The 22,074-nt window shown below is 39.7% G+C and overlaps 1 protein-coding gene across 1 annotated transcript in view; it reads left to right on the top strand.

Moving 5' to 3' along the window:
* The window catches only part of LOC130095638 (transcription factor COE1), a 116,566-nt gene that overhangs the window by 28,011 nt on the left and 66,481 nt on the right, over positions 1-22,074 (top strand). The window contains 1 exon segment of the mRNA XM_056262370.1: positions 2,689-2,757. Coding sequence (XP_056118345.1) covers positions 2,689-2,757 — 69 coding nt within the window.

Raw genomic sequence — 22,074 nt, 5'->3', positions numbered from 1 at the left:
AAGTACCGTACAAAGGAATTTGTCATGGGACAGGACTTGATTTGCCTTCAACCATTCAAGGTCCTTTCTGGTCATCCCAATGACTTAAAATTGGCACTTCAGAGTCTCCAAATGAGGCATCGCAGCAGATAGTTGGCATGGCGCGTCTACAAACTCATGGCGCGCGATGCACAGTGGGCACGGACTGGTCTCTGTCCGCCAGCCTGGATGAGGATGCTGTGTTGGAGAGGTCTGTCATCGGCTCTCACCCTCCAGTCAGGCAGCCTGGTGCATATGATTAGCCCTGGCTACATCCTCTCTGTGCCTGACTGGGTAATTACAACACTTGCCCTTTGAAAACAAGCCCTCTATTGACATCCATTCTCTCTGTCCTTCTCTATCGTTTCATGTCTTATCTTACCCCTTCAGCATGTTCCACTCTATCTGATGTTAGTCTTAAGATTCCCCAGGGAAGCTTTGAAGGCTGTTTTTTTTTATAAGCCTCGCTCTGATATTGCACCCTCATCCGATAAACCCACCTTTCTAGTTTTGGAGTGAATCTACTTCAGTATACCGGAGGTCCGTCTGGTGGACTAGTGAGGGCCACTGTGGAGATAGCAAGCAGAGTAAGTAGCTCTTAAAGCATCTGTTCCTCAATCTATGTCTAGTCAGTAGGAGCGACCAGAGTAGGTGCCTCTCTACAGCCGCACGGCTTGTCCTGTGCTTATTTTTGGGGCTTAAGGTTGGAGCCGCATTTGTTTTCGTGGTTCTGGCCCTTCGTCATTAACCAAGCCAGGGCTAGCCTGCTCAGACCCTGGAGGGAACGCCATTAAGGCCACATTATGGACGCTCCGCCAAGGTTTGTTTTTGCGAACGGGGGCCCGGGCCTCCCTCTGGACCTGGCTGTGCTCCTGGGGTCCAGTTTGTTTATAACACTTCTTTCGCAGTTTGAGGAGGTTGTCACCACAGCCTCACCATTGGGTTTCCAATGCTAATTGGTCTCCTGGAAGTTTGCTAATGGTTCCAAGTAGCTGGGGGAATAAATTATGGTGGCGCGCACTATGGCAACAGTCACACACACAAAGAACAGGAAAACAAGGAAACGGTTTATGTTTTTTCAGGTTCTTAAAGATCAAACAATGTGATAAATGATTCATAAAGTCAGATCATTTTGCATTCAGTGGCTCTAAGTGAGGATTATTTGTCAAATGGCAATCTAATGCATGACAGCATGAAGCAAGTAGGATGAATATATCAGGAGTCTTAGTGGTCGGAAAAATCCATACAATATGATTTGAAGTTATTGCTTAGCTAATCTTAATCGAGGCGAGGGTAAGGATTTTTTTGTTTAAGCATCTACTTCATCATTTTATCAAACTGTGCAGAGAAAAATGGAGTAGGTACACCAACTCGGTGTCTCCCGCTTTGTTATTCACGAGTGCTGCTGCTTCATGATTAATTTTGATTATGCTTAGTCATCGTTCATAAAAAAGATCAATATTTTCTTTAAATATGTTATATTATAAAATATTATATTATATCATATTTTTAAGAATATATATATATACGTATATGATACAAATATTATATAAAAAATAAGAAAATTAAATAAAATATTTAAATATATTTTTAAGTGTAATATATCATATTTATATGCAATACTATATTTAGGTGGAAAATTATTTAGGATTATTTATTATATTATTAGGCCCAAATTCTTAGGGCTTTTTCTGTCTCTTGCTGCAAAAACTAAATCCTGCTGGAAGCACTACTGCAGCACTATTTCTCTTCTGACTGATGATCTCAAGCTGATGAGATTAAACTTAATTGGAACCATTTTCACAAAGCAGGCGGCACCAGTGGTCTCACCAGTTTGGTTGGCAAGGGGTGAATGGGCAAGGCGGGATGTATTTAGGGGAACCACATGCCACCAGATGAGGTGCCAGCCTGGGGCGAGGGCATGGGCAAGGGCAGAGGTGATGACAGTGTCGGAGAGGAGCATTTGGGAGAGAGCCGCTGCACCAGGACTTCTCTGGGTCCTGTCCAAACTGTCAGAGGCTGGCTGAGTGACCTTGGCGGGGGCCCAGCCCAGCTGGAGCACAGGGCGAGAGGAGAAAGAGGGCGACCTGTCAGGCAGCCACCAGCTTGAGAAAGACTTGCCGGTCACCACATAGCTCCATCCCTACCTCTCAAAGAACAGAACAGAGCAGAGCATTTCTTTTAAGCATCAAAGCACATCTCTAAACTCCTTTCTTCTGTGGTCTTCTTCTGCTCTTCTTTCAGAGCTTTCTTTGATTCCAAATCAAGTCACTGTTCTCACATTTTGTATTTAAAAATCTAATTAAACATCAAGCTGGTTGACAAAAAAAAGAAAAAAAAAGTCACTTTTGTGTTTCTTGCTCTCTAAAATAAGAGTAAATATAACCCCAATCATAAAAGTTATTATTATTATGTATGTTTAAAAAAAATTGTCATCCAAATATATTATTATATTATATATTCTTTGTAAATACAGGTTCAATTGAGATTATTATGCAACTAATTGCAAATTATAATGTCGAATGCTTGAGTATATTGACACACTATGTTTTTGGTGTTGATTCAATATTGGTACTGAGGTCGCAAGTGGCTAGTATTGCACTAAAACATTTTGATATCGATCCAACCCTATTAGATAGGCATGTAACTTATGTCTTTTATCCATTTCAGCCGGTGTTGTGACAAGAAGAGCTGCGGGAACCGAAACGAGACGCCATCTGATCCTGTCATCATTGACAGGTAAGAACATCTTGTATCTTACTCTTGGCCCCCAAAATGGAAAGACGCCTGCACCTACTGGCACCTGGATATTTTATTAATGTCCATTTTGGGGGTAAATCCTCAATCAGACTAGTGAGTGAAAGATCATTTGCGAAGTTTGTATACACATTCTCCTCTTGACAAATGCAGCTCTCGCAGGGGTTCATGTGTAGATGGAGCGATAGGATTCTGAAACATTTGGAGATCTTGAATATATTGCATAATTCCCATCCTTTTTGCCTTTTCCCCCCCTGGGTTAATGCCACATGTTTTTACTTTTAGGTTTGCTAACTGCTTATTCCGTTCTGAATACGTTTCTAAAACTCTTTACCCTGTTGACTGGACTTCTACCCACTAAAAGCGTCTGTAGGGAGGTTCTGTAATGACTGGAATGGAGTAGACGAGATTGTGTGAGAGACTGTGCACTTCCAAACAGGACAGCAGTGAGAGTGTCCTCCTTGGGCACAGGGGTCATTACCAAATCCATGTTGGCTCATTAGACTGGCCTTGGAGCGTATCCAGCGGACAGAAGTGAAGGGAGCCGGAAATCAGTGACCCTCCCTCTTTCTCAACACACACACACTTACAAAAGCGCGTACGCTCAACCACACACGAAATCTTCTCACCTCTAGCTGCCATGGAGTGCATCTGATTGGTGTAAGGTCCGAACCTGCAGAGATGATGTCACCTTTTCATGCTCTCGGTGTCTTTTATGGAATGTACCATTATTTAGCCGCTCAGTAAATGACAAAACCCTGCAGCCATTATTGCATCCACGCCGGCAAACAAACTACCAATAATGCCAATTTACTAACAACCGACGGGGCGAGAGAACCATCAAAGGCGCGACAAAATACGACAAAAGCGTGCGCGAGAGCGTTTGAATTTTTCATCTCTCTACAATGAGGCTGATATTGCCATCTGAAATGTTTCCTCTGGGAGTAGTCTGAATGAATGGCGCTACGTGGGGGCTGAATCGCTGATGTCTAGCTTGTGTGTGTGTGCCAGCCACATCCAAACTCCTCATTACGCTGACCAAAACCCATTCTAAAGTGTTTACGGGTGACAGCGGATGCGTGTGATTTAAGGCGGACCGGTCCATACGACTGCATTTTAGCGCCCTATTAAGATGGGCAGTATTTATAGGAGCGCCGCCCTGAGCTCCTTAAACCAACAGATAAATCAGTTCGGCGCGAGGGGCGGCCGCCGGCCCACCATGCAAATCAGCTGTAGCGCCCGTCACTGTAAAAGGCTTAATGACGGCCATTCATTCTGCCCTCCACAATCTCTACCTTTGTTTCAAGCACAGATCTGCTCTGTAAATCAAGACCTGCTGTGCACGGCTGTGCGGCCCCATGCATCACAAATAAGAGCCCTCGGACGCACACGCGCACGCTTGCATTAGCACAGCCAGGCCTGGTGGCATTCAAAGGAATCATTTTTCACCCCTGCCTCTCTGTTAGTTTGGTCTCATCAATTTTGCCCCATTGATCGTGATGTTTACTGCTAATGGAGACGATAAACAACAACAAACAAAAGAGCTTCACTTGATTCTTTTTGATTTCGGCCCATTATCGCCTGTCGCAGGAAATAAGGCAATTACGGCGACACAATCACTTCCTGCCCTGTCTCAGCTTCGTAAGTGCGAGTCTATTCACTTGTTAAGGGTTAAGTACGGGTCAGAAAGGTCAGGGGTCGTATCTCACTACCCCTTTACTTACACAAAACGGAAAGCACTTGCATTACATGCCATTTATAGATCAAGAAGTGCTCAGGCAAGAGTAAATTTGTGATGGGCTGAATGAAATATTGCTCCGTATGCTTTAAAACAGGTGTTAGTACAAGCTAATTTTGCAATTAGATTGGCCAGAGAGTTCTCTAGTTGGACAATAAATTGTGCAGCGCTGTCAGTGCTTAGATGGGTTTCGGTCTAATTACCTCCTTTTTCCTCTCAACCACCCAGCCTCAAACATGATCATCATAATTCGCCTCTATGCTTTTCATTTTGAGTCATGCACGAAGAGAGAAATGAGATGATAGAAAAGGGTTAACATCCATTTCCATGTGACCTTCCTGACCTTTGCTCCATGTCTATGTTCACCAGTGTCTGTCTCTTATCTCTTCATCAGGAAAGCATGTTTTCATGAAGGTCCTATAAAGCATTGAATAGTAGATGTGTGAAAGTGAAGGGAAAGCCAGTTCTTAAGATGTGTTTGTGTGGAGTGGAGCACAAAAGTCTGAGACCACATTGAAAATCTGGCAGAATTTTTTTTTTTTTTTAAAGGAAAGATCAATTTCTTTCAAATTCAACCTTTTCACTTTTTTACTATTTTGATAATATATATATTTTTTAAAGCATTAGAAAAATGGGAAAAAATATGATTTATATTTAATATTTTATAAATATATTTATAATATTAAATACAATATTAAAAATAATAAAAATGATATTAAATAAATGAAATGAATTTTGTTTTAATGTTTAATACATTTAAACAAAAATAAAAAATACATATACAATTATTTTATTTATTAATATTATTAATATTGACCCTTTTTATGTAATACACATTATATTCATATATACAAATATTTTTAAATTAATAGTACAAAATAGAAGCATTTTCACAACTGGTCCTTCTCTAAGGAGTCATCCGTCTGCTTTATTATTTATATGTGTGCTTGTGTCAGAACTTAACCCTGTGTTTGTCTGTTTGTGTAAGATGTTCTGTTTGTGTAGGATGGTGTCTATACAAATGTGCATGTGTGTCTGAACTTCAGCTTAACCCTTAGTTTGAATGTTTATATGTGTGTGTGTGCTTTGTACATATATGTGCATGTCTGTGTCAGAGCTTAACCCTGTGGGGGGTGGCTGCTGGTTTTTGGTTATCAGCCTCTCTGGACTCTTCCCAGCAATCGCGTTCTATTGATCGAGCTGCGCGCCCATCGGTGCCGGCCAGATTAAGAGTATAGATTTGCAATAAAAGAAGGACATTACTGGGCAGCCTGGGTAAAATTGAAAAAAATGATGAGCTCTTGGAAGTGGAGATGAGTCAGAGGCAGAACAGAAGGGTGTTAAAGAGGCAGATTTTATGTATGTGTGTGTTAGAGACACATTACAGGCGGACACTGTACATGTATGACATTATAGACTCAGGACCAGGAAGTCTTAGCTCGTTTTATTGTGCTTTAATGTGGAATATTAAGAGGAGTGATGCAGCTATTTTATTGATGAATCATTTTTAGAGTAATAATTTGCAGTCACTCTTAGCTGTCACAAAAGCAGCATTTTATTATCATATAAAAACACTTCTTAAAGGTGAAGTGTGTAATTTCTGCACAACTAGTTTTAACAAAATGGAGTTGCAAAAATAACACTCCTCCTGTCTGACATTGGTGAAATAATATTTGCCAAAAAATATTGGTCAAGTGTTTTAGGTTGGATTCACACTAGGCCTGTATGGTATAGAGGTGTGTGCGTGTGTGTTTTAAATGTGAAATATGAATGATCATGGTGTAGGGGCAGGTGGCCCGTTTGGCTGGTTCAATAATTCAGGATATCCTGTCCCTCACAGGGGGACCCGTCTTGCCCCCTATTCTGCTCTCATACACACTTCTGTGGAATAGAAAAGGAAAAACAGGGGAATGGAAGGAAAAAGGGAAAGAGAGAGTGAGTTCCGAGTATTCTGCAGTAGCACGGCTGTAGCCCTGGTGGTGGCACTCTGATAAAAACAGTGACAGATGCAGGTGAAATGAGGCCAGTCGCCATGACGATGTGGAGCGTAAAGTTCCCATAGCCATTCTCGAATGGTCATCTCTCATTAACCCTGAGTCTATTGAGCCGTTTTTACCCAAAGCACCCCCATCAACCGTAGAAGCGATTGCGAACACAATCATTCCTGTGCTTTTAGCCTGGACTCTAAAAGTTATTATGTTTTTTGTGCCTTTTCTGTATAGTAAATGTCAAGAGATGACAGGAAATGATGGAAGAATTGGATAATGACATTTTGCGGGTCAATTGAGACCCATCACAATTGCATTGCAATCGCAATTACATTTTTTTCCCCAACCTTACACCACAGCTCAATGTGTCTTGGGCCACGATTCCAATACATATCATATCTTACAACGTCAGCACTGATTTTGCAACCACGACCTAATGTGTACGTGTGTTTTTATCATAGCCGTAACACGATGATGACCTTGAGTGGCCGACTGAGAGGATTGAAGGGAAATACGACAGTCGCTGTTTGTGCTGTAGACCTCTCCTCTTACACGCGGGCTATCTGTTTCAACTCTCGCTACACCAGCAACACAGCCAGGCCTGCAAATAGAAAGCCACACAACCACAAGCACCTTCCCTCTCGGTTCTGTTGTTACAGGCTCACCCTCTGCCACACACAAGCATCCAACAGAAGGTTAACTCACTGTAACTTATCTGGAGCACCAGCTTCCGCGTGGACCTGGATGTTTACTGTCTTGTTGTTGCAGTATCATCCATGTGTGCCAATAAGACTTGTGTGCCACATATGAAGACTTTCACTTTAGAAAAATATTTCACTTTATATACAGTATATATATATATATATATATATATATATATATATATATATATATTTATATATCGCATGTTCTAATTGAATATCTGAGCATTTTTAGGTATTTTTTGTGCATTTTTTCACTTTTAATTTGTAGCTTTATTTTTTATTTTGTAGCATTATTTATTTTTTACATTCATTTGTTTTATTTATTTAACTATTTTAATTAATATTTGTTTATTTTTATTATAATTGTATTTATTTATTGATTTTTTTCTCAGTTGAAAAGCTGGATTTTTTTTCCCTTTTCTCATTTTCTCATGGAATCTCATTTTTTTTTTTTTTTTTTTTAACAATTAAAAAATGTTTTCAAATTTAATTTAAAACAATTTAATTTTTTTATTTATTTATTTTTTAATTTTTTTTAATTTTTTTGTTATATCCATCTAGCTAAAAAAATTATTCATACCAGAAGTTAAGCTATTCAGTAAATAAGGTTGAGACAATGTAATTGTAAGGTTAAGAGCAAACATTTGTTCCTCTTCACTGCTGACATTTTTTCATACATGTAAAGAGCTTTGTCTGCACTTCTATATCTTCACTTAAACACAGATGAAGCGGTCGTTGAGGCTAGCAGGAGTTATAGCAGAGTGAAGGGCATCTGTAGTGCCTGTTGTTTACAGCTCTCTATGGAGAAGTGTTGTGTTTGCATCCAGAGCCTGAGGTGAGATGTGTCTGGGAGCCTGTGGGGCCGACAACTGTAGGCCCCGGCTCAGTCACAGCCTGTAGAACGGCCCCGGGGCCTGCAGAGATGGATGTGCTCCTGAGGGCCCACTCTGATGGAGAAAGAGAGAAGCAGAAAGGCATGAATAAATGGAGGGGGAAAACCCAAACAAAACAACAACTACGCATCTGTCAGTTCTTACACCATTATGCTGGTTTTCATGCCTAACAGTTCAACTCCTTTAGGGATGCTGTTAGATGCTCCGAGCAAGAATCTCCAAACAGCCAGGTGAGCATCGCCTCCTTCCAGTGAATGGCAGAGTGTGTTTGGGGTCATGGGAATCTGATCGCCCCCCTCCAGCAAATGTGGAAGTGTTGCAGCTAAATCCACCCCTCCAGTGCCTGTCACTAATGCTAGCATTATCCCTCGCTACCCCTCTGCGAGGGAAAAGCTATCGATCGTTTCTTCCTCATCCCTCTGTCGACATATCGCTGCCTCCTGCGGGTCTCAAAGAGGGAACGCTGGGTGCTGTGTAATCTGGGAAAGTAAACACAGGCAGGGGCCCTCTTAGCCACGCCCCAGTATTGACTAAGATCATGCTGACTTGTCTGGGATACCACTGAACTGGACCTGAACCCAGAGTCCGACCCACATTCTGACGCCAGAGGGCTACTGTATATGATCTCAGACTAAAATCTGATAAACGTATGCTTTGCATTTTGCCTAAAACTGCCCATTAACTCTGGTGAAATCTCTGTAATTCACTCTCTCCTGTCTCTAGGAGGGCTTCGATATATATATATATATAAATGTCGAAATTAAATAAATATATGCACTACCGTTTTCAGAGTGATGCGCATGCCGCATGTAGTTCATGAAACAATAGTAACTGTTGAAGAAGTTAAGGTGTAAATATTGGTATTGTAATTTTACAGTAAAAATAGTTATTTTTATTACTTGAATATTTATTTTACAGTAATATTAGAATATTTCTTATTGTCAATAATCACAATAATAATCACAATAATAAATCATAATAAATACAGTATATTATTTTATAGTTGTGCTGATGAATTACTCGTATTAATATTGCATTTTTTGGGGGGAAAAATTTCAACACTAGAAAAAATTGGTTAATTATTTTCAGTCCGAAATTGCTAGTAAATTTAATTAATAATTACAAAGAAAAGTAACACATTGAAATAAATATGTTTTTTTTTTAAGTAGAAAGACTGAAATAGTATTTTCTTTTAAAACATACTCCAATAATCTTTGAACTACAACAAATATTTTTTTTATTAACAGTGAAGCTTTTCCTAAATCGTTTACATTAAAATTATTTTGCCATTTAAAAAGTCTTCGGGTTAAAAAGTAATTTTTTAGTTGTTGTTTTTTTCTATGCAGATGAGCTCCCCAACAAAATTACCCAAATTATTAAATTTTTCCAAATATAGCTATTCAACTCATATGGTGAAAATTCCTGTGTTTTTTTTTTAATATCTCAATATATATCACAGAAAATAAATATCGCAATGACCGTGTTTTACAATATTTTGCAACCCTAGTCTCTAGCGACAAATAATTGATCAAATTTGTACATTTCAATATCAAATACATCCAGCGTGCTTCCATCCACTCTGTGATAACTTTACCCCGTCTCACCTTAGTAACGGAACGTCTGCCCAATTAAAAACAGCCCTAATGAGGCCCTGCTGTTTTGCATCAGAGGGTTCTGTGCCATGGTTCATTAAGGTGGCTCTCTCCATGGTGCTGATTCTGGCTAGCAGATGTGAAGGGGGTTCGCATTCTCCTCCTTAAGCTGCTGAAAGGGTAGAGCGTTTCTGTCGCCCCATAGAGATCCTGACCAGCATGGGGCTCCGTGCAGGTCATGGTCTGGTCAAACTGCAGATGTTCTCGAGAGGTGCTCACACATAAGGGTGGTTTTGAATACAGAATGCATCTACGGTTAAACATATCAAAAGTAGTTCTGACTTATCATATACGGGATTTTTTTTTTAGTAATCAATTTAGTTGTATACCCTGGCCTACACTGTTTTCACATTTTTTTCTTTTGTCAAATCAATTTAGAAAATGTATGTGGTTTAGATATTTAGAATTTCTGTTGATTAAACCAATATCCCTCATTGTATTAACAAATTTTTTTAAATTCCAACTCCAAATTTTTTTAGGTTAAACCAACAATATATTTTTTACAGTGTAACAACATGTAAAGTTAGCTAACATATTTTTTTTTATCATTTCGAAGTTTTCAAATTTCACTTTGAATATATTTCCTCATTTATTTCTTGTATTTTTTATCATCATAAAATATTTGATTTAGCATTTTCACTTTTTCTTCTCATAGAATTTCCATTCCATTCCATTTTTTTCCTCATTGAATATCTGAACACTTTTTTTCTCACTTAATTTTTTGCACTTTCCTCATTATATATCAGAATATTATTTCCCTCATTTTCAGTGAATATCCAGTTTTACTCTGAAATGTCACATTATGGAAATAAAATGGGTTGCAAACTCTGTTTCATGCTAATATAGATTCATGCTATGTGTAGGACCATTGAGATTATACTGTGACCTAACCAGCACAACGTGACAAAAATAAAAACCAGTGGACCGACAGAACGTATTCTCACTTGTTGTTGGGACAAAAACTTGATGAGATACACAATTTATCGCTTTTTGTTTTATCAGGGTTGTGCATGGTTAGGACTCAATGTTATGTCATTGAACACAATAAACCTACGGTAGATAAACGGTAAAAAAAAAAAAAGCAGAAGAAAGGTCATTTCACTTTTAGATTTCCCAACTGGATCAGGAGGAGATTTGTGAGCTGAACTCTACAGGTCCAAATCTAGTCAACCTCACAACCTAAATCCCACACAGCTGAACAGCGGGACAACACAGCGGTATAGAATGTCCTTGATGAGGTTTTGAATGAGTGCGATTTATCCTCTACCACTCCATCTATGCTTTCTTTTTCCTTTCCTTCCTGTGTCCTTTGGGTCTCTCACTGTCTCAGGGTGCAATCTGGCCTTGACATGCCCAGGCCAGCCTATAAGCGCAGAAAGAAACAGAGACCAATGGAGAGGGGTGTGGAGGACAGAAGTGATGGTGTGGATGAGGGTAGAGGGCAAACGAGAGAGAAAGGCAGGGGCTGGATGGAGGCAGGTGGAGAAATGGAAACGGAGTGAGAATGGAAGAGGGGGAGGGATGGAGGCCAGAGAGATTGGAGAGAGAAAGAGGAGCAGATTAAGAGGGTATTGATTTCTATATAAAGATCCATAAATCTGATGTGGGCGACCGTGGCAGTGTAGTAGCCAGCCACAGGAGACTGCTTTAGGGACTGACCGTTACATAATCACCAACACACTGTACAGACAAACACGCATAGATCCTTCCATTGAGATGTTATATTGTTTCAATGAACTGCTAGTTACACTTACATTAAAATGCAAAAACAGTGATCTTATCACATCAGTTAAAATCAGCCAACAACAATGAAATTACGACAAACACATAACAATTACACTACCATTTAAAAGTTTGGAGTCAGTGAGATTTTTTAATATTTTTGAAAGAAGTCTCTTATGCTCATTGGTGTATATTGTGAAATTGTATCACAATTTAATATGACCGTTTTCTGTTTTAATATATTTTAAGATGTAATTTATTCCTCTGATGCAAAGCTGAATTTTCAGCATCATTACTCCAGTCTTCAGTCTCACATGCTGATATTCTTCTTATTTTTAATGTTGAAAATTGAGCTGCTTAATATTTTTGTGGAAACCATGATAAAATAAAATCTGGATTCTTTGATTAATTGAAAATTCAAAAGAGTGGCAATTATTTGAAACATAAATCTTTTGTAACATAAAAATGTCTTTACTGCCACTTTTGATCAAATATAATGCATCCTTTCTGATTATAAGTATTCATTTATTAAAAAGAAAGATCTTTCTGACCCCATACTTTTTAAGTTTAGTGTATTTAATAGACAATACTTTGTATGTATATATATATATATATATATATTTGTGATTTAGTAAGTGATTCATGGCCTTAAAACAATAATGTTTTGGTTATGGATGGTTGTTTACTTGGATTAGAACACACCTCAAATCCAAACAAACAAAAACAAAACAATACATGATTTGAAGTGTGTAAAGGTATTTTAATAATTGGTTAGAAGTGTTTTAAATCACTAACTCTAAGTAAGAGCAATTACAATAGTGCTGCTTGCCTTAAGTGCTGTAGTAAACACCACTAATTAGTGTTCACCACTATATAGAGAGCTTTCCCCAGATCAGACATTGCTTGTGATGAAACCTGGCTCATGTGTGAGTTGTGGCGGTGTTAGTTTATTGTGTTGGTATTTGTCTGGGTTGGCCTTTGTTGTGTTATGTGCAATGGACATAGATCTCTCGTCTAGAGCAGAGGATCATGTATATTTGATGCTTTGCTGTTGTTAGTTATTTTAACCCTGCACACATGTACAGTATGTGCACATAGTCACAAATACACCTACATTAATAGTGTCATATGCATACATTCTCACATAGGCATGTCAATTCTCATTCATACTCACACACAACACTGTGCACACACTCGTTTGCTCACCTGAAGCTACGTACACCTCTTATTAGAATTTTATCGGCCCTGTAAAAAAAATTAAAATACACCCTCTCTCCCTTTCCAAACGAATACATGCAATTACACACACACTTTCTCTGTCTGTCTTTCTTACACACACACACACACACACGTTTCTATATTTCTCGGTCTCTCCAACAAACACAAGAGTGCACGCACACACTCACACAAAACACAACACAAATCAATACCAATTTATAATTCAGGATTGCTGGAGTTTGGGTTTTAGGGCAGGCCAGCATCCAGCCTTCATAAATATTACAGTGTTATTGACTGGATCCGAATGAATTGGAGATTTTTTTTTTTCTTTCTCTCTCCCTCTCTCCTTGCCCCCTTTCTTGTTTCAGGGTGCCGAGCAATAAAGCTTGCTTTTATTTATTCCCTTTGAGTTGGAGATGAGAGGCCTAACTGGACAACAAATTTGATCCTAGGAATGAAATAAAGTGGCTAATGGTGGGCAGAAGTACCCCCCCCCCAAATCTGTGGAGAGTAGTATAGCGTGTGCAGGGATCGGGATAAGTGGGGCGATTTGTCTGAGCCGCGGCCCCTCTGGTTGCCAGAACCGGGTGCACTTTCACACATGGATTTATGCCCTAAGTAAAAACACATTGTCTTGTAATACATTGATCGCTCGGACCGGAGCCAGGGGTGCAGTCCAGAACGGAACGAGTTTTTTATAACTTCAGTTAACCGTAATTTTTGATTTGTAAAAAAAAATAAATAAAAAATCAACCCATTAAAATTGTTACATTTAAAAGGTAAAATTGAAACTGCCTTACATTTTAAATGAAATCAGTTACACAAACTTTTTCGTCCACTTTAAATGTAATTATTGATGAAGAAAATTGAGTGGGACGCCTGGAAACCTTTAGAAATGTATAGAAATTGTGGAAATTATTGTGACAAGTTATATCATGATGATGAAATAATTTTTACAGTAAAATTCCAGCTTATTAGATGAGCCGTGTTCAAAGGTGATGTGAAATAGTATATATAACACCATTTATGGCCTACAGTTATGCTAATGAGATATATTGGTGGAAGAATTGTTTATTGTGAATTGTTCGTATATAGTCTGCCAGATGAAATATACTGTATGGTATATTTGTTGTTAGGCACGAAAAAGGCTTGTTATATACACTTATCTGACTGATTAATTGTTATAATTCTTACAATTGTAGGCAGGCCTACTACTAATTTAAATAATAATAATGATTAAGGACACACTGAAGGGAAATTTCCTGCAAGAATAGAGTGTCTCCTGCAGTTATTTTCAACCGTTGGGAGGTTCAGAGCTGTCAGGCCTGTAGAGGTGAATAAACTAAGTGTGTGAGTGTGTTTGGGGAAGATGATGTCTCTAACCCTCTTCTGTTTGCGTTCCCTGGCATGTTGTATCCAGGCACAGTGTGAAGCACTCAACTTGTCCAACATACACGGAAAGAACTGGTTGGTAAAGTCCGGTGAAAACGTGCGCACACACACACACACACACACACACACACACACACACACACACACACACACACACACACGCGCGCGCACACACACACACACACACACACACACACACACACAAACACACACACACACACACACACACACACACACACACACACACACACACACACACACACACACACACACACAAGGTTCAGTTTTCCCTGACCTACCCCTCCTCCCACCCCCACCACGCATCTCCTGGGGAGTCTCAGCCGATGAAAGAAAATCAATCATGTCATAAAACAGGGGAGAAAAAAAAGAAAAGAAAAAAGAAAAACCTGTTTTTACCTCTGCAAGTAAAACCACCAGCAGCTATAAACTTATCTAACTGATAAAACCCCAGTACTACACCACACACATGCACACACTGTACAAATAAAGCACACAACAATTTAAGTTAGTGTGACTTAATGTTCGCCACCCATTTAGCTGTAAATAAAATATGTATATATATATTTTTTTTTTAAATCAATGGAAATTGATGCATGGTAAAAAGTGGACATTAGATGATAAGCAACTTTTAACATTTTGATTAGTGATTACAAAGTCAAAGTATTTTATTTTCTCATGAATAACGTGCACAGATGAATTGTTCACAATAAGACTGGGAATGTGCTTTTAGATGTAAATGGGGTTGAATTGTAATTCCAAAATAAAAGAATAGATCAAAAAAAAAAAATATTTTATTACTCACCATAATGTTCCAAACTCATGACTTTCTTCTATAAAGACAAAAAAAACACACACACACACACACACACACACACACACACACACACACACACACACATGCACATATGTGTGTGTGTGTGAGTAAATCATGAATTTTCATTTTTGGGTGGACTATTTGCTTAAGGCTTTTTCACTTCCACACAGAACTTATATATTTACATATTCTTGCTTGCACGAATTCAGATGCTTACACACACACACACACACACACACACACACACTCTCACACTCTCACACTAGACTAGAGGCCGGGTTGCAGGGCTAGTGGCTCCAGAGAGAGGGGGGATTTAGGTTTGCTCGTTCTCTTCCAGCAGTCAATACCGAGCTCATCAACCAGCCCGTTTTAATCCCTTAATCAACCACAGCGACTGACGCTTAATTGGGCCGAGAGTCCAGTAAAGATCCCTTCCTCCACCTCTGATCCTGTCAACACATACATAAGGGCCACCGCTCACCCCTCACGCATCTTAACCGTGCTGCAGAATCTACCGGTAAGACACAGTCAGCTGAGAATAAGAGTTTCTCGATCAGGGCTTTACTGTCTGTGTGATTGACTGGACTTTCAGACATTGCTGCAATACTAACAAGCTTACTAAGAGATCTCCACACGAGTTAAGCTAGACCTTAGAGACATTTAAGCCAGGATTGGTAAATGTACCTGCTGTTTTGTATCCCTCATTTAAGGGCAGGTTTTCTCAAAGTTCCTTAATGATAACGGATACATGTAGAAGCCCAAGTAAAACCATCTGTTTTTCTCACAACACAGCTTGAGCTGTAGCAGGTCAAATCTATGGAGTCTCCAGCACACATCCTTTCTCTACTCTTGCAAACCGCCCAACAAAAAATGAATTTATTGATTTCTTTCTGACCATACGCATGATTTTTCCTATTTTCCTACCTGAGCCGAGTGATCTATATGTCCCCTGACGTGGGGTAATGGCCAGGCTGACTATACATACTGGCTCTGAAAATACCACCAGACAGGTTCACTGGTGCAGGCCTTACAGTTGATGCCTCACCGTAGCTGCAGCCTGCTTGATTGGGTTTCCAAACGAGCCAAGGAGGTCTAATATATTTGGAGAGAGCTATCCGTTAGCATTCCCATTCATTCCAATGGTTGGCGCATAGTCACTCCTGAAATTCCAGAAACGTAATTCCAGATTTTTTAGATCGATCTATCCATCCATCCATCCATACACCCATCCATCCATACACCCACCCACCCATCCATCCATCCATCCATCCATCCATACACCCACCCACCCATCCATCCATCCATCCATCCATCCATCCATCGATTCCATCCATCCATACACCCACCCACCCACCCATCCATCCATCCATCCATCCATCCATCGATTCCATCCATCCATACACCCACCCACCCATCCATCCATACACCCACCCACCCATCCATCCATCCATCCATCCATCCATCCATCCATCCATCCATCTTCTAATTTTAATATTTTTTTTTTTTAAATGGACAATGAGAAAACATGCTTTTTTTTTCCTGCTCCCAACAATGTCTACAGTAATTGCTGAAGCTAATGAGCCAAACCTTGACCCATGAAACGAGCAGCTAAAATCCATCCATGCTAGCAGTAGGTACCAATGCATTGTGGGAAATTGTTCATGTTTCATAGAGTGGCTTGATTTTGTCAGATGTCTCTGCTTATTTTCATTCTTCACCCAATTACGCCTGATCATTTAAATGTGATAACTTTGATAAGTTAGCGTTGGAGGGCCAGTAATACTTTTTAGCTCTGCCATGTGGGCCAACTGTGACCGACCATAAGGCATTGTGGGAAAACAAATCCAGCGCTTTATCAAGCAAATTCAGGGGTTGCTTCTCATCAGCCGCAGTCTGTAGGCAGTTAACGGCAGCTTTATGACGGGAGCAGAGAGATCAGTCTCTGTAGACGAGTCCGAGTAATGAAAGGCAGGCCGTTTGTCTCTCTCTTTTTCGTCTTTACGCTAAAGGCTCTGGTTGCATGGAGCTGTTCAGCAGACCCTGGTGGATGCTAAAGGATTGTTTGTTGCCTGCTAATCATGACCAGCGTGTCTGCTGAAGGAGCATTTGGCAGTGGCAAACGAGGAAGAGAGAGAGAGAGTGGGCACCGCTGCTGCCCAGGCGTCTTTAGCGGCAGTAAAACCCTCTTAGTGGGTAGTGCCATCTGGCCGAGCCCCTTGTGGGGGCGTAATGTGCCCGAATCGCGGGGTCGAGATGCTTTACTACCCAAGCCTGCCGGCTGCAGATGGCACGGGCAGAGCCACTAGAAAACGCCAAGGTCGGGCACGCGCTGTGGCGTGGGATTCACTGCGCTAAATGGCATGGAAAGCATTTGATGGTGCACTGGACAGACAGCGAGGCATCTGAGGGCCCAGAATGCATCTCCCAGCATCCATCAGCACAGAAGCTCAACGCCCCTGTGTGCAGAACCAGACCTAAATGAACATCAGGGCCACTGCTGCTTTAGTAGACAAAAATGAAGCATTGAAGTGTTGTTTAAATGCTGTTGGCACCTACGTTTCAGGGCACAGAAAATCTTAAAGATTGTATCTGTGTCTTAGTTTGGCTTAGATTTTGCCATTAAAGTGTGGACACATTATGGGCTGTGTGCGTTAGTGTGTATTTAGGTATTTGGGCATGTGTGAGTGGGTTCTGGGCCCACTCCAGAAATCCCACGTCACCCGTGCGGTTCTTAGGGACTCTTTATGTTGTAGTGGGTGGCAGCTGGCAAAATGAATAGACATTTTAAGAGCAGTGAGACATGAACGGGCGCAACACACAAAGGAATTTAGTAAGTATGCAGTCACCATCAAAGAGAAATGAAATATAGAGAAGAAATGGTATTGGTGGAAACAGTGTTTTTTATTTATATGAGCCCGCTTTCCCTTTACCCTCCATCCAGACCTCCACAAACGGGCCGGGGGTCCCAGAACTCACACTGCCGTCGGCCAGAGATGAGACTGAAAATTAATTTTGGCTGAGGATGGGGTTTCATTAAATTCTTTTTTTGGCTCATTTCCCTGAGTGGTCCCTGAGCTGAACACCCTGGCATCAGTGGCGTCTGTGCCAACCCAGCCCCCAACGCTCAACAACAACAAAAAAGACATGATGGAATAGTTGGAGCTTAGATGTCCAGACATACACAAGTCTGAAAATGTTCAATTGAACTTTTAAAGTAAATGATTCTAATTTAACATCACCCTTTGTGTTGTATGTGTTATATACTATACACACACCATGTTTTGGCTGATTCGAAGATCAACATCACTTTCCAGCACACTTGAGTGAACTATTTTGGACTATTTATTTTTATATGAAGTGTAGTTGCATTAAATTGTTGTTTTAATTGATTTTTATACTTTATTTATTTATTTTATTTTAAAATTATTATTATTTATTTTTTTAACTGCTCAATGAGATACTTTATTTATTTTTGAATATTTATTAAACTGCATTCGATTAAAAACGTAATTGTTTTTATTTATTTTTAATGATTAAAAAAATTCTATTTGATTTTTTTTCCAATATTGTTGTTTCATTTTAGCTGCTCAACAGGATATTTTTTAAATGAGTTTCACAATAAAGATACTTCATTTATTTTTGAATATTTTTTGTATTAAACTGCATTCGATTAAAAACTAAATTGTTTTTATTTATTTTTAATGATTTAAAAAATTCTATTAAATTTTTTTTTTAATAATATTGTTGTTTCATTTTAGCTGCTCAACAGGATATTTTTTTAAATGAGTTTCACAATATTTTTATTGTTTTCCTTCATGTTCTATTATTGCACTCCCCCTCCCTGCCTCCCTATTTTTTTATTTTTTTTTATCAATAGGTATAATATTTACTTTTTTGAATAAATGGCCAATTAGGTTATTTTCGTCAATAGATACTTCCGTGGCCTCGTGTGCGTGTGTTTGATGTGCGAAGCCTTGTTCATGTGCTTTACTGTCACTTTCCCAAAAGCTATCAGAAACCATCCAGCCATGCTTTTGTTATTTTTTGCGATATATTTTAGAGCAAATTCCTACCTTTTTCTCTCAGTCGGACTCGGGAAAATTGAGTTTTCAAGGTGAACATCCCATTACTGGAGAAGGTTGACAAATTAATTTGGTGTGCGCCTTGTTGCAGTGTGGGTAGTGATAGAGACCAGCCTGTCAATTTGAGAAATGAGGGCCTACTCAGGCAGCCAGATGGGAGTGAAATTGAACAGCACATTAGCTAATTACTTATGCAAATCACCCGGTCTTGCACCTTAACTTAAGCACGGTGGATGATACTCAGTTTTAGATAATACTAATCCTACTCCCATCACCCACACGAGCACATCTTTACCTGCTGAGAAAGCTCTATGAGGAATTGCTCACAAATAGCTGAATGCACAAACATACGCACACACGCAGCGTTCCCACTCTCGTGAGCGCACACACATACACGCAAAAACAAAGAAACACTTGTGAACCCGAGAGAAAACAAAGAGCTTCTGGCGTAAGGGGGAGAGAGTTTATTAAAACTGTTGAACTGGTCATATCTGCCCGCTTTCCAACAGATACTGTTTGCGCAAGTGCCGTCTGCTGCTTTTTTAAGTGTAAAGGCGCTTTGGATGCCTCACGACAGCGTTGTCCAATGCATTGACCTCGATGGAGTGAAGCAAGTGTCAGCTGCAGCTTTACCTCATATTCAACTCATATCTGTCTTTGAAATGACAGGTCAAACTGCGTCTGTTTGTGATATGATATCCTCATATTTTTGCTTGAGGACAGGCCATCATTTCTTTTCATGCTTTTACTTCAGTATTTTTTTTATGTTATGTAGAGTAACCTGAGTCACATGAAACTATCTGTATTATAAAGCACTATATAAATAATAAAGGTGACCTGACTTGACATGAAAGGACATTAAAGAATATTTCAGTTTCAGTGCAAGCTCAGTTGACAGCATTTGTGGCATAATGTTGATAACCACAAAAATGTATTTCCACTTGTCCTTCCTTTTCTTTACAGAAAGCAAAAATGTTGGTTAAATCAGGAAGCACTTACGATAGAAATGAACTGGGGCCAATGTGTGAATGTTAAAATATTTCAATAGTATAGCCACAAAATATGAACAATGTGTGTTAATATGCTTTTAAAAAATCACGTATTACCGTTTCTTTGGAGTAATGTTCAGTTTTACTTCGTTGCATAAACCCTAAAACCTGAAAATGATAAACATTATGATTTAAACAGCTTTATAATGCAGAATAATTCATGTAAGTTCTTTTTGAAAATTATATAAATGCTCCACAATCTTGGCCCTATATTCGCTTTCATTCTAAGTTCCTCGCTGATACCTTGATTTTTGCTTTTTTAAGGAAACAATTATGACAACATATGTTTTACATAGCTTTAACTCATCAAAAATAAAGTAGGCCTAAGCTATTTTCTAATTTTTTCTTTATAAGTCATGAAAGATTCAACTAATTTTTTAATGTAATTTAAGTTGAAACGACTTAAACATCCAAGTTGATTTTATCTAATATTTAAGGCAGCAACTTTTTTATACAGTGAAGGTATGATTCGAAATGATGTTTTGTGGTTATAAACATAATGCCATAAATACTGTTGACTGAGCTTAACCTCTACTGAGCGCAACATTCTTTTAAAAGTGAGAGAAAGCTGTTTGTCAAAAGTCAGGTGTTTTCTTAACACCTCTGATGACAACATCCAGGCGGGACAGGTTGCGGACGGGGGCGGAATCTCAGCTTTTCAAGGTGTCAATCAGGAATCGCCCACCCCCTCCTCCTTCCCAAAACCAGCAGTGTGTTTTCAGGGGTCTGCATGCATCGCATCGCTCCTCGTGTCTGCGAGGGGCTTACGGAGGGCTTAACCGCTTCGCCGTGGCCTCTCCCCTAATCACAGTTCGCTAAGCCCACCTGTCAAAACACGCTGCCACACCAGCTACAAGATCTGCCTCAGTCCCCCTTAATTAGCTAATCTAGCTCGGGCTGCGCACTGGGAAAACTGAGAAAGAGACTGGCAGCAGTCAGAGACGTCCAGCCCGGTTCAGCCAGAACGCTCTCTAATGCTGAGCTTGTGTATGTGTGTGTGTGTGTTTAAATGGACGTTGACTTATGTTGTACAGTGGAAACTGTCGATCTATTGATTTGTGTGCAGCTGACGGGCCCAAGGCACTAGCTTAAGTATTATTAGCGATTTTGCAGTTCGGCAGCTGGGCATTAATTAATGCTCGATTTCTCTGACAAACAGACACTTTCTCAGGCCGTCGTTGCTGTAGACTTTCTTCATCAGGCCTCTGGAATTCTAGTATTGTCAAGTCCACAGTTATTCGCGTTTCACTGATGTCTCTGCATGTTTTTTTTGTGTTTTTTTTAAAGAAATGGGAGCGATAGCCTTTGTGCCTCTTGGCTCTAGAGCTGGAAGTTTTGCGTCAGGGGTTCGTCCGCCCACAGTCTTTGTTACTCGTGAGCCATATCCTGTTTGATTGGAAAAAAAAGGAGTTGCTTTCAAAATTCATTTTAGTTTGATAGTGTTAACTGCCTTAATGCTCTCCATGTTGCCATTGTAGGTTGTTAGTGGGCGTGGGCGTGTTTTGCTCATCTTTGCAAAAGGTTGCGTATCCAGATGTTTCAGTCTTGGGTCTCTGCTAAAGTGTAGGTTGTTTTAACATTGATAGTTGTGGATTTATATGTTTCACCTTCACCTTTGGTGGAAGTCGTAGAGTTGCCGTACGGTGTAGAAAAACAATACAAAATAGTACTCCTTTTATATATATACAGAATATACACTCACCGGCCACTTTATTAGGTACCCCATGCTAGTAATGGGTTGGACCCCCTTTTGCCTTCAGAACTGCCTCAATTCTTCGTGGCATAGATTCAACAAGGTGCTGGAAGCATTCCTCAGGGAGTTTGGTCCATATTGACATGATGGCATCACACAGTTGCCGCAGATTTGTCGGCTGCACATCCATGATGCGAATCTCCCGTTCCACCACATCCCAAAGATGCTCTATTGGGTTGAGATCTGGTGACTGTGGAGGCCATTTTAGTACAGTGAACTCATTGTCATGTTCAAGAAACCAATTTGAAATGATTAGAGCTTTGTGACATGGTG

The sequence above is a fragment of the Rhinichthys klamathensis genome, unplaced genomic scaffold (genome assembly GCF_029890125.1).
Source record: "Rhinichthys klamathensis goyatoka isolate OS25496 unplaced genomic scaffold, OSU_Roscu_1.1 h1tg000192l_1, whole genome shotgun sequence".
NCBI lineage: Eukaryota > Metazoa > Chordata > Actinopteri > Cypriniformes > Leuciscidae > Rhinichthys > Rhinichthys klamathensis.
The sequence above is the reverse complement of the archived record's forward strand: the minus strand, read 5'-3'. Positions and strand labels throughout refer to the sequence as shown.